The 15,689-nt window shown below is 45.4% G+C and overlaps 1 protein-coding gene across 1 annotated transcript in view; it reads right to left on the reverse strand.

Moving 5' to 3' along the window:
• The window catches only part of LOC147894390 (acetolactate synthase small subunit 2, chloroplastic-like), a 50,286-nt gene extending 34,917 nt beyond the window's left edge, over nucleotides 1–15,369 (reverse strand). Inside the window, exons 1-6 of the mRNA XM_087384825.1 lie at nucleotides 14,978–15,369; nucleotides 14,609–14,822; nucleotides 13,595–13,678; nucleotides 8,957–9,025; nucleotides 8,759–8,842; nucleotides 8,497–8,652 (exon numbers count right to left, since the gene is read on the reverse strand). Of these exons, the coding sequence (XP_087240951.1) occupies nucleotides 8,497–8,652; nucleotides 8,759–8,842; nucleotides 8,957–9,025; nucleotides 13,595–13,678; nucleotides 14,609–14,822; nucleotides 14,978–15,243 (873 nt within the window). The 5' untranslated portion in view covers nucleotides 15,244–15,369. The remainder of the gene's footprint in view (nucleotides 1–8,496; nucleotides 8,653–8,758; nucleotides 8,843–8,956; nucleotides 9,026–13,594; nucleotides 13,679–14,608; nucleotides 14,823–14,977) is intronic.
• Nucleotides 15,370–15,689: the final 320 nt, after the last annotated feature.

The raw sequence follows: 15,689 nt of genomic DNA on the forward strand, positions 1-15,689 counted from the left end.
GGACAGCAATGGCTGAGTGGAATCCTCAGCAAAAATGACATCCCTGCTTGTAATAATCCTCCTGCTGGATGGATGATACAGCCGATACCCTTTGCTTTCAACACTGTACCCCACGAAAATGCATTTGAGAGCCTTATCATCAAGTTTAGTACGATGTTGCTGGGGCACATGTGCATAGGCCAAGCAACCAAATACTCGGAGATGAGCAACAGAAGGCTTCTTACCATGCCATGCCTCATACGGGGTGAGATTATGCAAGGCCTTTGTGGGACATCTGTTAAGTACATAATTTGCACACATGAGAGCTTCCATCCAGAACCTCTCGGGCAAACCTTTGCCTTTGAGCATACATCTACCCATCTCCATTTCCGACCTGTTTTTCCTTTCAGCGAGCCCATTTTGCTCTGGGGTGTATGGAGTGGTACACTGATGGATGATGCCTCTCTCTACAAGATATGCATGAAATTCCTTGGACATGTATTCTCCCCCTCTATCAGTGCGAAGTGTCCCCACTTTTTCTGAGGCATAATTCTCAACCTGAGTAATAAAATGTCTGAATTTTGTAAACACCTCTGACTTCTCCTTCAATGGGTAGAGCCACGTGAAACGAGAGAAATCATCAATGAAAGTGACAAAATACAGATATCCCCCAATAGATGGAGTCCTCATAGGACCACAAACATCATTGTGTATAAGCTGTAATCTACGGACAGCTCTGACAGTCCCATCTTTGGGAATCGGTGTGCGATGCATCTTCCCCAAGATACATCCCTCGCATACATGGCGAGTCGGAGTATGTATGTGTGGCATCTCGGACACGATTTCATGGCTGTGTAAACGCAGCAAACTTCTGAAATTGAGATGGCCAAATCGAGCATGCCATAATTCAGCATTTGCCAACTGTGATGGGGTGGTGGTGAATAAAGCATCATGCAAAGCACTCTCATAGTGATCAAGTCTGTAAAGACCGTGGCATAAAGTTCCAGAAGCCACAATTGTATCACCATCACTAATGTCATGTACGGTGCATCTGCCATCCAAAAACTTCACCATTAAGCCACCACGGGCAATGGCTGAAACTGAAAGCAAATTCTTTTTGATGCCAGGCACCCATAGCACATCAGAGAGTGTAAATGCACCACCATTTGCTGCGGTAAGTACAATCTTTCCCACTCCTTGCACAGGATGGGAGGAGTTGTTGGCACATATCACCGTGCCTCCATGAGAACCAGCTGCATAAGATGTAAACAAATCCTTCTGTGAGGTAATGTGCTTGCTAGCACCATTGTCAAAATACCATACATTGGCATCACTCACAGATAGGCATGCATCATGAATAGACGGATTGTAACTGCATAACACTGCAAAAGCCCATTCCTCATCATAGGAGGATATTTGCAACCTCTTTGTTATCTGACTTGGATGGCTTCTTGATACATTGAGGGACAGCAAACAAGATCAGCCTTTTGCTGCCCGGACAAGATCAGGGAATAGACAGCATGGTCACTTTCTTGAGTTTGCACTCCTTGCTACAGCTTGCAATGAAGAGCCTCTGTGCCATAAACATGCTTTTGACAACAAAGAATGGATGGATGCAATGAGAGCTGAGTTACATTCCATTGCTAAAAATGACACATGGGAATTAGTAGATCTCCCTCCCGGCAAGAATGCCATTGGAACCTAGTGGGTCTACAAATTAAAAAGGAAATCTGATGGCAGCATAGATCCATACAAAGCCCGTCTTGTTGCAAAAGGGTATGCCCAACAACAAGGCATTGACTTTGAGGAGACATTTGCTTCCACATCCAGGATTACTACCATTAGATGTGTCATTGCCATTGCAGCCCATCATCATTGGCAAGTGCACCAACTTGACATCAAGACTGCTTTTCTTCATGGGGATCTGCAGGAAGAAGTATATGTCACACAACCTCCTGGGTTTGAGGTTGTTAATTCTGAAAATAAGGTATGCTAGCTTAGAAAAGCCCTTTATGGTTTGAAGCAGGCACCCAGGGCATGGTATGCCAAAATTTGTGCACACTAACTATCCCTTGGTTTTCACACAAGTCCCACAGAACCCACTCTTTATGTCCGTGGGAGTGGATCTGATTTTTTAGTGCTGATTTTATATGTGGATGATATGCTCATCACGGGCCCAGATACTCAGCAAATTGCAGCTTTCAAGGCTGATTTGCAGCAGGTTTTTGAAATGTCAAACATGGGACAGCTCCACTATTATTTGGGCATTCAGTTTGCTCATGTTGAGGGGGGTATCATGATGTCTCACTCCAAGTATATTGGACAGCTCCTTGATCGTTTTCAGTTTGAGGATTGCAAGCCAATTTCTACTCCAGTGGACCCTGGCTTCAAATTCTCAGCTCATGATGGGAGCCCACCATGTGATATCACTCTTTATCAGCAGATTGTTGGATGCCTTATTTATTTATGTCACACCAGACCTGACTTACAATATGCAGTATCTCAGCTCAGCAGATTCATGCACATGCCCAGTTCACAGCATTGGCAGGCAGTGAAGAGAGTCTTCAGATATCTCAGAGACACTCAGGATTTAGCCCTCTTCTATGGTGATCAGGGTTCACTTACCATGCATGCTTACACGGATAGTGACCGGGCAGGATGTTCCAACACCAGAGTGTCACATACTGGCAATTGTTTTTTGCTTGGCAATTCATGTATCTCTTGGCTCAGCAAGAAGCAGCCAACAGTTGCCACATCTAGCTGTGAGGCTGAGTACAAGGCAGCTTTCACCGCTACAGTAGAGTGTGTCTGGCTTCGACAGTTACTTACAGATCTTGGTATTCGCCAGACATCCTCCACTATGGTCTACGCAGACAGCCAGAGTGGTTTGGCCATTGCGCGTAACCCAATGTTTCATGCGCGTACCAAGCATATTGAAGTTCACTATCATTATGTTCGGGAGCGGTTGTCAACAGGAGACATAGAGTTGTCCTATCTTCCCACAGAGGACAACATAGCAAATATGTTTACAAAGGCATTTCCTCGTCCCAAGTTCGAAGTCTTTCGACAGGCTTTACACTTGGTTCCCTTTGTTACATGATCTGACATCCCTTGTAAATTCATAGGTGGCTATATCCTTTTGGATGAACATGTGCCACCATGACCTGAAAATACCAAGTATTCTGAGACGTTTCCAGAGTACTTCAGCCCATCCCATGGAGGGGGGTTTGTAGGCTATCTCCTGGTGGTTCTAGTGATGCCCTATAAACCATGGTATGTGCCTTGTAGGCATAAATATAGGCACTTGTAGTGCTAGTGCCTTTTAGGCCACATAGAACACTTAGTCCTATGTGACACCTACGACACTTAGTCCTAAGTCCAGGTGCTTGTACCTTGTACTCCTTTTTTCATTATCCAAGTTTGATGTGACAGCTAAGACTTGTGCGACGCTTTGCTACCTGCACTCTCTCTCTCTCAAGCAATCCTACAAAGGGTAAGCAGCCCGCACCCCAGCAAGGGGACCATTCAAACAGTCATGATGTTTTGTCTGCTCCATGCAGGGGTTTTATGGCAAATGCCCGTCATGCCTATGAGCATCAGTCTTCTAGACCATTGCATGTACCCCAGCTTGGGGATTATCTAGACATAGATGATGCATTTTCTGTGCCACAGAGCACCTTCTTGCAGGATGTCAGCCCATCTTTTGGCTCTCAACTTTCTGCATCTGTGCAGTCTGAGCCGTCTCTAGTTGCCTCCGAGAAGAGATGTAGATCATGCCATAGTCCTGGAACCTGTCAGTAAACCAATCAATAAGGCCCCATACCGACTCTCTAAGGTAGAATGGGAGGAAGTGGCAACTCAAGTGAGGGACTTACTTCAAAAGAGTTTCATCACTCATAGCACTTCTCCTTTTGCATCCCCTCTGCTCTCGGTGAAGGACGGTTCTTACCGTATGTGCATTGACTACAGAGACTTCAATAAGGTCACCATCAAGAACAGGTTTCCAATCCCCAGGATAGATGACCTGTTGGATGAACTCTAGGGTGCTCAATTTTTCACTAAAATTGATTTGAGGTCCAGCTATCATCAGATTAGAATGAAAGCTGGGGATGAGCACAAGACAGCATTTCGCACAGAGAAGGGACTGTATGAGTTCAAGGTGATGCCTTTTGGATTGACCAATGCACTAGCTACCTTCCAGGCACTCATGAACAAGATTTTGCAGCCTCTCCTTTTCAAATATGTGCTGGCATTTTTTGATGATATCCTGATTTACAGCAAGGATAAGCAGGAGCACATTAGACATGTCAAGCAAGTGCTGGAAATTTTGAGGTTGCATCAGCTTTATGCTAAAGCCAGCAAATGCACTTTTATGGCACAAGAGGTTGGGTATCTTGGTCACATTGTGAGCAAGAATGGCATTCGAGTGGATCCTGCAAAGGTGAAATGCATTGAGGATTGGCCGCAGCCACACAACCCTACTCAGTTGAGGGGATTTCTAGGTCTTGCTTCATTCTACAGGCGCTTTATCGCAAGTTTGCCAAGAGGGCAGCCCCTCTGACAGACCTTTTGAAGAAGGATGCTTTTATGTGGTCTACGATGCACAGCGCAGCTTTGAAGACCTGAAATTCGCCCTCACTCATGCTCATGTGTTGGTATGCCCTGATTTTTCACGCACTTTCATTGTGGAGGCAAATGCCAGTGGCAAAGAATTAGGGGCTGTGCTAAGGCAGGAACACGGGGTAATTGCTTTTGAAAGCAAGAAATTGGATGCCAAGGAACTGGATTATCATGTGTATAATCAAGAGATGTTGGCTATCCTCCATGCTTTCCGAAAATGGCACCACTACCTGTACGATAGCAAAATCAAGGTTAAGACAGATCATAGGACACTCAAGCATTTCCTTACGCAGCCCAACTTGTCAATGAAGCAAAAGAGGTGGCTGGCTAAGGTTCAGTCTTATGATTTCGACATTGAGTACAGGAAAGGCAAAGAAAACGTGGTTGCAGATGCCTTATCCCGTATGTGGGCTTGCAGTTTGTCTGCCATTTCTACCATCTACCAAGAGTGGATTCATGGTATTCAAGAAGAATACATGCAGGATTCTAAGGTAGCTTCCATATTTGTGGAGTTGCAGAGGCCATCGAGCCAGGGGCATGCTGAATTTAAGCTGCATAATGGGCTGTTGTGGTGCAAGGACAGAATTTATTTGGTGCCAAATTCAAAGTACCGACTGCTGGTCTTACAAGAAATGCACTCATCTCCTATGGCAGGACATGCGGGTATTACTAAGACATATGAAACGGTCAAACAAAGCTTTATCTGGGATGTCTTGTGGCAGGATGTAGCTAAATTTGTCAGTGAATGCCCTGCCAGCAGAATAAAGTGGACAGCCGGTTACCCGTGGGTCTCTTGCAGCCATTACCTATTCCAGAAGGCAAATGGACTCACATTGCTATGGATTTCATCACAGGGTTGCCTTCCATAGAGCGGGGATGGGATAGCATTTTTGTGGTAGTTGACAGAATGACAAAGCAGGCCCATTTCATACCCACTAAGACCCGTTAATCAGCGTCACAAGTTGCTTGGCAGTTCATCGAGCATGTTTTTAAGCATCATGGCTTCCCTCGAGAGATTGTCAGCGACAGAGATGCAAAATTTATGAGTCACTTTTGGCAGGAGTTATTTACAGTAGTGCGTACTTCTCTTACACCTAGCACTGCTTACCACCCTGAGATGGATGACAGTCAAAAAGGGTGAACAAATGGCTGGAGGAGTGTTTGAGGCATTTATATCATGACACACAGAAGTCTTGGGATAAGTGGTTGGCACTTGCTGAATTTTGTTACAATAGTACCAAGCACATCTCTATTGGCATGAGCCCATTCGAGGCTATGTATGGATGCACAGTGGGTATGCCATCTTTAGTTGCAGACATGGCTGTGAAAAATCAACAAGCAAGAAATGACTTGGAGAGTATGGATGCCCTTCTGCAATTGGCTTAAAAGAATATGGACGATACCCAAGCCAAGCAGAAGAAGTATGCGGATGAACACAAGAGGTATATGTCTTTTGAAGAAGGGGATTATGTGCACTTACGCCTCCATAAGAACCGTTATGCCTCGCTGAAAGGTAACACCAACACGAAGCTTGCTCATAAGTATTATGGTCCCTAGAGGATCATCCGCAAAGTTGGCGAGGTGGTGTATGAGTTGGAGCTACCCAGGTTCTCTAGGATTCATAATGTTTTCCATGTGTCCTTGCTGAAGCCACATGTCAGACAGCATCCTTCCTGAGCTACCACCTATGGATGAGGAGGGCCACATACTCTATGTTCCGGAGCGCATCATGGGTTTCGAGGATCACGTACTCCGAAACAAAGTCTACACCGAGTATCTTATCAAGTGGCAGGGACTCCCTGAGGATGAGAACTCATGGCAGCCAAAGGGCATTGTCCAGGGCAACCCCTATCTCCTACCGGGCTGACTATTATTTTCTGTTTGCTGCACCTATTTAACAGCCCGCATATGAAATTTTGAGGGCAAAATGCTATGGGAAGGGATGGCTGTAATGAAGGGGAAAAAGAGGCCAAGTTAAAGGCCCTTTAGGTGGAAAATGTGGAGGGACTATATAAGTCTCCATCCACCCCCTACTATGTACCTTTTCATGTGACATCTAATCCTATCTACTCTCCCTTCCTCCTTCCTGCCTACGCTCACACCCTCTCTCTCCTCCCTCTCTCTATCTCTCGATCCCCTCATCCTTCTCTCTCTTCCTCTCTCCTTCCCCTTCTCCTCTCTTCTCCTCCCTTCCTTCTGCTATTCTCTCCCCATCTCTAAATCTGCCCTTCCCCCCTTCTCTACACCAAGGTACTGATTGCTGATAGTATTTCTGCACCGCAGGACTTCTATGATGAGTGTACTAGTCACTCCACGCAGGTGATGCATTGATGTTTGGATGGATTCGCGTGCTCTCCTAGCCCATATCATCATTGTCGGTTGTATATCACAAATCATGTATTGTCTCTTACGGGTTATCCATGCCCTTTTCATTGTTGTTTATTTGCTGTATTTAGTAGCAGCAAACAAGATTGTTTGCTGTCTCAAGAGGGGGGTATGTCATAGGGACGTGAAGTTCATGTGCAAATAACCTCGTGGACAAACCCGAAGATAGTTTGGCCGAAGTGCTAACTTCCTAGAAATCCCTAGAGTTCAATTCCAAGTGCACCCACTAGGCCCAAGTGCTAGGTTAAGGCTAGAAAGAGGGGTCTAAAGGTTGGGCCCAACGAAAACCCATGTTTCATTCGTAAAAAGGGGTTACATCATTAATGAGGGGCAAACCCAACGTTGTCTTTGGTAGGGTGGGTTAGAGCTTCAATGAGGAGCCCCTTCCCTCATGACGAGATGGACTTTGGTCGTTTTTGGAAGGCAAAATTTTGTTGGCACGCATTCCAAAGGCATGGCTCTCCCCGCATCTTAGCTCTGCACGAATTTTGAGGTAGTCTATACGGCTATATGGGCTGCATGCGCCTTTTCCTATGTTCTCGTACGTACGGAACACAAAAATGCTGGGGTGCAGAGCCTTCTCAACTGTACGGGCCATTAAATGCCTCCCAAGACAGCTGCACTCACCTTGGGGCAGCTGCCCGCATCCCGAGGTGAATTTGGTCGCTGATTTGCTGTTGCACCATCCCGAAGCACACATTCCGAGGCAGGGCTGTTCTTTGAAGCTGTATGGATCAGTTGCAAGCTGCAGGTGGATTTCCTGCCTCTATACCTTGCTGCTCTCCATCTCCTCTTGCTTAGCCCAAGTTTTGGCCCTCCTTTTCCCTCCATGTGTCCTTGGTCCTCGGCTCGCCGTGGGAAGCCCAAGCCCCTTTTTTTTCCTTATCTCTGGTCCCTCTCTTCACTGCTGGTTTTTTTCTGCCAGCTCTTTGCATTGTAGGGGGCTGGCAACCTACCTGGGTTACTTTTGAGGTTCTCAGTCCCCCTTAAATGTGGTCACCTCCAGCGCCAAACTTGCCTAGGTCCGATTCGCACCTGGATCCTCGTGGTAGGAAAACAAGCAGGGTGAGGGACAGTGGTGGCTAGCAGCGAGAGCAGGGAGCCCAGTCCCAAGAACGCCTTTGAAAAACGAACTCTACATAGACATCCCCCATGTCTGTTTCTTCTTTCCTCCTTGATATAGGTTAGATCAAAGAAGCAGTTCATTCCTTCTGCCCCTCTACATCCAGCTCTGATCTGCGTGTTCCCACAGCACCCAGACACAACGATTTTGGGAACCAGCATTTTTAATCATACAAGGCACATCTCACCACTTCAGACACCAAAAGAGAAGCTAGACCAGGAAATCATGAGCCTCTCCTGCATAGCGGCAATTGCACTCATAATCTAAACCAGCTTTGCAATCCTTTGCTTGAATCAAGACTACAGTGACTAGGACCGTAGGAAACTTACGATACAAGATAAAAAAGCAGTATACCACTTGCCTGGACGGTAACAGCAATCCTCACTTACCCTCGATGATAGTTCATAGCTTAACGGTGCAGATATTTTTCCATCTACTGGCCAGCTCTTACGTTGTGACATTTCATCTTCATCTTCCAAGGTTGAATTTTCATTCATTCGACGTAATGGCAGACTTTGCCCCAATTTTTGCCTCTTCAGAGCAATCTTAAAAACCACAAGTGGAGGTATGTTATTATAAGTTACACAACAGATCCAACTTCTCAGAAAATACAAGTCATCGAGAACCAAAGTCAATAAAAGAAGTTCTCACCTTTCCTGTCCGAGCTATCTCTTTTATGCCAAACTTGCTCATTGCACGTTGAACAGCAACGATCTTCCCAGGATCACCAGTCACCTGCAGATTGAAGTCACAAGTAATAATATGAGGCAATATCATTCATATATTTCATACAGTGGTCATTTGAAGTGGCAAACCAAATTTACTTGTAGTATTATGAAAAGTGCACACCTCAATCGTTAGTGAGTCGTCTGAAACATCGACCACTCGCCCCCGGAATATATCCACGAGACCAAGAGCCTGCAAGCCACCAAGATATGTTGATAATAAACTCAGATGAATATAAGAGGGCCTCAAATTTAACTGTCTATCCCAATGAGAGACATAATATAAATGACATATAAGAGAGAGAGAGAGAGAGACAGAGAGACAGAGAGAGATGAATCCAGAGGCATGCCAACTTATCCTCTCAAAACACAACAAATAGCAACTCATCCTCTCAAAACTCAACAAATAGCAACTCATCTTCTCAAAACACAACAATTAGTGCAATTTCAATCTCAGGACAGTGGCAAGGCTGAAAACCATAAACTCTATCACGCAAAGTAGGGACTAGCTACTATGACATCCCCACAGATGCCATCAGCACCCAATGATGCATGTACACCATAATATAAACATATGGTCTGAAGCAGAGGAGCCAGGCAGCCTACTAAACAGGGAAGCCAGGCAACCCTGTCTCTAACCTAGAGAGGTCTAAGCTAGCAGGAATCCTAGGAATGATTAAGGAAGCTACAAACTGCAAACAGTGAGCGGAAAGTACCTTTTGGATTGGGGATAGAGTGAGCCATGGGCTGGACTCGCAGCAGGTTTCATGTAATGGGCTGCACATGGACAGGAATCCTTGTTGAATTCAAGCTTGAGCAAATGACTCAGCTGTACGAAATCCCATTTTATTAAAGAACGTGTCTATACAAACGGGACAACAAGGCCCTTCATAGTTTTAAGGCTAGCTGTAAGATTACAATTGGCATATATGGGATAAATCCAAATGTGACAAGTGGCATAGCCAACAAAGCCTAAACTGAATAACACTAACTATAGCAATCCAAGTAACTAGCGTTTGTTACAGTCCTCCCCACCCATGATAAGATTTGTCAAAATTTGGAGAATCACTGAAACAGATTGAAAAGTGAGTGTTAGAAAAGATAAGACCGGATCATCTCCACGTAGAATTGAGGATGCTATGGCCTCCCAATCATTGCATCAGCTGGGCAAGTATGGGTATTGCTCCAAAATAATCGATGGCTGCCAAGAAGATTGAACGTCACAAAGACTCTTCCACTTGATGTAGTACTCCACAAATTGTTTTTAGTACATGGTGTTAGAAATGAACCAAACAGAGGGTATCCTACACAGAGAAAGACTGATAGATGGGCCCGGGAATTCACGCAGAAGTGTTTATCTATGGAATCCAAACCAACAAAAGATATATTTCCATCCACAAAAGGACACAATACAAAAGAGTCCAGAGTCCCACCAAACCGTGGTCCTCTGTCCTTACCAAAAGTTGTCCTACTACATCCTTGGCACTTCTAGATCCATGAGCCCACGTGCTCCTTGTCAAGCTTATGTAGACTTAGTCACCGTGCCTTGATCCCTGCACCTTACTGCCCTCAATGTCAGCCTCGGTGTGCAGCCCCCTTCTCAGCTTTGTCTGCAGCTCTTCAGCCTCCTGGATGTAGGCCCTACTCTTGCTGATCTGCTGGAGAACTGCTGCTCTAGTTGAGGAGTAATGAGCCTCTTTGGATCCCCTTTAATAAGGGCTAGTAGCCCCCGAATTCCGTTTGAGGTATGGATGGCCCCCACTGGCCCAGGCAGTCTGCCCATAAGCCAACCTGATCCAGGCCTTCTTTCAGGCCTAGAACCAGCTCCAATCAGTCGCACCCCTTGTCCTGGTGTTCGCCTCTGTTCCAGCCCTGGAACCTCTCCAACAGATCCCTAAAGACTGACCACCTGATCCATACAGCTCTGTACCTGTGTCGCAGGGTCACGTGATCCACAGGCGTTGGTCCAGGCTCATAGATCTTCCCAATAAACCGCCGCACTGCTGCAGGTGCCTGCATGGCAGATCCGTACAGAGCTCCAGGCCTCCGAGGTGCTCCTGTTATGACCTCTGTTGTGCTGCCTACATGGCAAACCCATCACTGCCCATGTGGCAGTCAAAGTGAGTTTTGCCGTGTGTATGCTCCCACATGGGAGTCAGCGTGCTGCCCATGTGGCAGCCACATCCCTCCTTGGTTCAACCCCCTCATGCTCTCCTCATAGGGTGGGGAGGTGACCAATCAATTTCCAACACATGGTCCCTAAATCCCATAATTCTTTTTGGAGTTTACTGAATAAGTCCTTCCTCATCCATGGGAGGCAATTCCTCAAGGATTTGTTTCATAGATCCCAAGTACTTTTTTAAGTGTGAGACATGAAAGACATTGTGGATTCTGGAAGATGAAGTTCGTTCCACCTGGTCGGCTACATCCCCATCCCCAATTTCTCTCAACACCTTATAAGGACCATAGAACCTGTGGGCAAGCTTGGTATTAATACTCCCTTTCAATGAGGCATAACCAGATTTGTGAAGCCTATGGAGCACATGATCTCCCTCAAAATATAATGGCTGATTCTCTGATCTTGACTGAAAGCCTCCACGCATACACAATTATTACCCTCAAGCATGTCCCTTGGACTAAAAAATCCAGCCTGCATCCCAGCTAACAATCCCTTGCCTGACCCCTCCCTAGGCCACCTTTTTATGGGGCCAAGGGCCCAACCAACCAGCCCCAAACAGCCGACTGAAAAGTTCGCCAGTTTGGGCAGGTTGGCTCAGCCCTCCAGCCCTATAAATAGGGGCCATCCATGCCCTCACTGCTCATTCAGCTCTCCCAGGCTTCAGTCCTCCAATAGCTCTCCTCCAGCCTCTTGTGTGCATCCCTGAACACATCCAGAATTGGCCCTGATCAGCCTCAACTTTTGGCCCTCAGTTCAGCCTGTCTGGAAGGTGTGTACGTAGCACCACAGTTGAGGATTCGGACCAGCAAACGGAGTAAGGTTTGGGTACTGTTTCAGCAGCTCTTTATAGTTCTATTTACAGTTTTGCACAGCTCACTTCTCAGCTCTATATTTCAGTCATCTCTCATATCTCTTTTAGAATCTATTACTCCTAGCTTTCAATCTTCTCACTCACGCAGTAACCCTGCATCCAGGTGGACAGCACAAACCTTTTCCTTGCCTTGCAAAAGTGCCCTACATCGTCAGTGTGGACAGCATCAAGGTCTCGATATTGGTTGGTGTTGCCTCTCAAGTCTTTGGGTCTGCAATACGTGTGCACAATGTACTCTTCAAAAGCGTGTTTCTGTGCTCTCTCGAAGAGTGTTATTTGTATTTTTCAGTTCTCCAAGTATAAAGCAAATTCTCCCCTGATTGGGGGAGGGCACCTCATTGGGTACAGGGACCCAATTGGTTGTCGACTCTATTCTCTCTCTACCCTCATCTCCTTTCTCTCTCTATGTTGCATAACACCAATTCCTCGCTAAAGGTTTAAAGAAGGTCTTGCTGTGATTACACCATCAGATAACCATTGCATGTTACACAAGCAGAGAAGGGATCATGAATTACCTATCACAAATTCCTGGAAATTCATTGGTATTACGTTGAACTGGCAGTAGCGCCTGGCAGAAATGGGTTTTTGCATTAAAATCAGGCCAATTGTCATCAAAACAAAATATGAACTTGGTGCACCCCTTTGGAATGTTGGAGCGACACACTTTATCAAGTCTGATCAGAATTTTATGATTTTATACTTGCTAATCATACCTTTTGAAAAAAATTATTTTCAGTGTTCAGGATGCAGGAGATCATCCAAAATGCAATGATGTAAGAAAATGCCGATTCTAATAGCTTTGGAATTCCGACCAGTTTCAGGCTGACACATGGCGATCTCAAGATTGAATTAACTTCACGCAACAAAATTTTGCATGTAGGTGTGCTCAAGATCACATGCTCCAATTTTCAAATGAAAATGATAAGAATTCCCCACAATTTTCCCTGATTTATAGGCTCTGATATCAACAAAGCAGAGGAGCCAGGCAGCCCACAGAACAAGGCAGCCAGGCAGCCCTAACTATAACCTAGAAAGGTCTAAGCTAGCAGGAATCCTAGGCTAGATAGACCCTTGACTCTAGAGTAGGAATGACTGGGAATAATTAAGGAAGCTACAGACTACAGACAGTTAACAGAAGGTACCTTTTGGATTGTAGAGAGAGTGAGCCATGGCCTGGACTCACAGTTGGTTTCATGTGATGGGCTGCACATGGACAGGAAAGAGAAGACTCCTATTCAAAGCTTGGGCAAATGACTCAGCTGTACGAAATCCAATACTGTTGATGAATGCGTCTACAAGTTTTAAGCCCAGCTCTAAATCCAGATGTGACACGTGGCATAGCCAACAGAGCCTAAACTGATTAACCTAACTATAGCAATCTAAGTAACTAGCCTTTGTTACATGCTCCCACACATACATATCCACGCGCATGCACAGTTGAGCGTCCACTTTTACAGAGGTCTTTGTACTTAGTTTCTGTTAGTACTACGAAGGTGGAGTGCATAGAAAAATAGTGGACACAGAATTACTCTTCGCTCTAGAAGGTGTGACCTTATAGGAAACAGAACACCAGATAAGATTTGTCACTTTGCTGGATGCTCTGATTAAAACAATCATTCAAAATCTCACAAGCATAGGTTACACACGCTGACATTTACTTATTAATTCTACTTCAGCAAAAACAAGTGCTATTGATGTCTCAAATTACAAACCTCTGTTCGTTGAGAAGCTGTCACACTCAGCTTAATGAGCATAAGTTCTCTTTCTACTCGTGGCTCCTTCGACAAATCTTCAACCTGACACATCATGTTCTGTCAGAGGGTTTGAATTACATATACATTCATAAGACTAAAAGAATATATCCAATCTTACAAATTTAAAGATTTTATAGAACAAGAAAAAGAACAAAGGAGGGAAGGGAGTTTGTAAGTGACTTTAGACAAATTTACGAGTGAACAAGAAAAATAAAAAATAACCAAAACTTAGTAAGCAAAGCTACAATTATGTTCTCATCAGTACCCAAGCATAAGCTGCCATCTGGGTTTCAAAAGATCCCCGTCTGAATTACAATTGCTACTAAAACCATTCTTCTCAAAACTGATTTTGTATTGTCCATCTTAATCACAATAGGCACACCAACTTGAAAAGAAAGGGAGTGCCCCAGCATGCTGAAGATCAATTAAAATTCAATATCAATGCTTTGCTGCACACATTAGAAAATTGCTTTTTTAATTGGGAAAGAAAATGTTCCTTTTATTACACAAAAGATATGAAGCCCCAACTAGGAAAGAAGTTGGGAAAGGTAAGAAGAAGAAAGAAATCTCCTAGTACCCAGGAAAAGAGCTGATGCACTAATCTAGTACAGGAGCTAGCTAGCGAAATGTAAGAAGGGCGGAGTTAGCCACGTGCGCAGCGCATAAAGTCTCACGTTTGCCATTTTGAAATGCCACAATGAGACATGCACGATCATTGTGATGTACATGAGTACGTTCATACATCTCATCTAAAATCAAGTTCGACGAGTAATGCAGCTACAATAGCACGGACTCAAAAACATGTCATCAATTGTGAAGAAGGGGAAACAGATCCGAATGCAGAAAATGTTACTCCGGATGAAGTTCCAATCAACCAGACAGTGAGATACGAAATTTGTTGCCCCTTCGCAAAGTATTATGGCTGAGGTTTAAGCATGCAACATTGCAATGTCAGGAGAAAAAACTCGTTACCTGCCAAACATTGACGAGCTTGTAAAGCTGCTTCATCACTTGTTGGAGCACGCGATCAGTACCAGAAACTACGATTGTGAAGAGTGCTTTGTCTTTGTTAAGTCCCACTGCCAATGACTCTATATTGTAACCCCGTCTTGCAAACACTCCAGCAATACGATTGATCATCCCACTCTCATCCCCGACAAAAATCGAGATAGTATAGCGCTTGACTCTGCCACCAACCCACCCCACCATAAAGCTTATTCCACATGGGAAAAGGGAGCAAGGATTTGAAATGCATCAAAAAAGAGGACAACGCTCTGACCAAAATTCCACGCCAAGAAAATGGGTTTTTTACTGAGAGAGGAGCAGGCAGCATGGGCATACTTGGAAGGGGATGTGGGCGGGAGCGAATCAGGAACTTTAGTATGTGAGGAGAGGGCGTCAGCTGCGATGGCAGAGGGGGGGGGGAGGGGGGAAGTGAAGGGAGGGGAGGGACTGAAAATGCGTATGGAAGGGGGGCAGAAAGCGGAATGGTCATGGAGGCTCTGAGGAATGGAGGGGAAGGCAGAGGAGCAGGAAGGAGGGGAGAGGCGAGGTGGGCAAGGCGCAGGAGACGTGAAGCAGCACGCCGCCATAGCTGCTACGTACATACAAACTTCTTTGACACCTTCACAAAAACGAGAACATTCAGTCTATCAGCGACAGTTTATCAGCGGAATCATTCCTACACGGAATCGCCCTCGGATTGCCTTTCTCGCCAGGAACGTTTTGCACTGAGTAGGACATCGGCTCCTAGTGTGCGATTCCCGGGCGGACACTCGCTAGACTCGCAAACGACTAGCTAGAAGGCCTGAAGCCGGTTCAGTCCTTTCCGACCGGAATCGCCGACCGGATGCGATTCCCAGCCGTCAACAGATGGGGCACTCAACATGTGCCACGTGGCATGCATCCAAGTTCATGGGGTTTTTGTAAGCAATCACGCATTGAGCGTGCATTTGTCGGCCGTTAGATCTCATCTAGATCTAATTCTATCCCGTGCCTGGTTGGTCGATTTTAACCAATTGGTGGAAATTATTGGAAAGCAACTGGTCACAAA

Source organism: Dipteris shenzhenensis, chromosome 14, assembly GCF_047967505.1.
Source record: "Dipteris shenzhenensis isolate YYH24624 ecotype China chromosome 14, Dip_SZ_1.0, whole genome shotgun sequence".
Classification (NCBI taxonomy): domain Eukaryota; kingdom Viridiplantae; phylum Streptophyta; class Polypodiopsida; order Gleicheniales; family Dipteridaceae; genus Dipteris; species Dipteris shenzhenensis.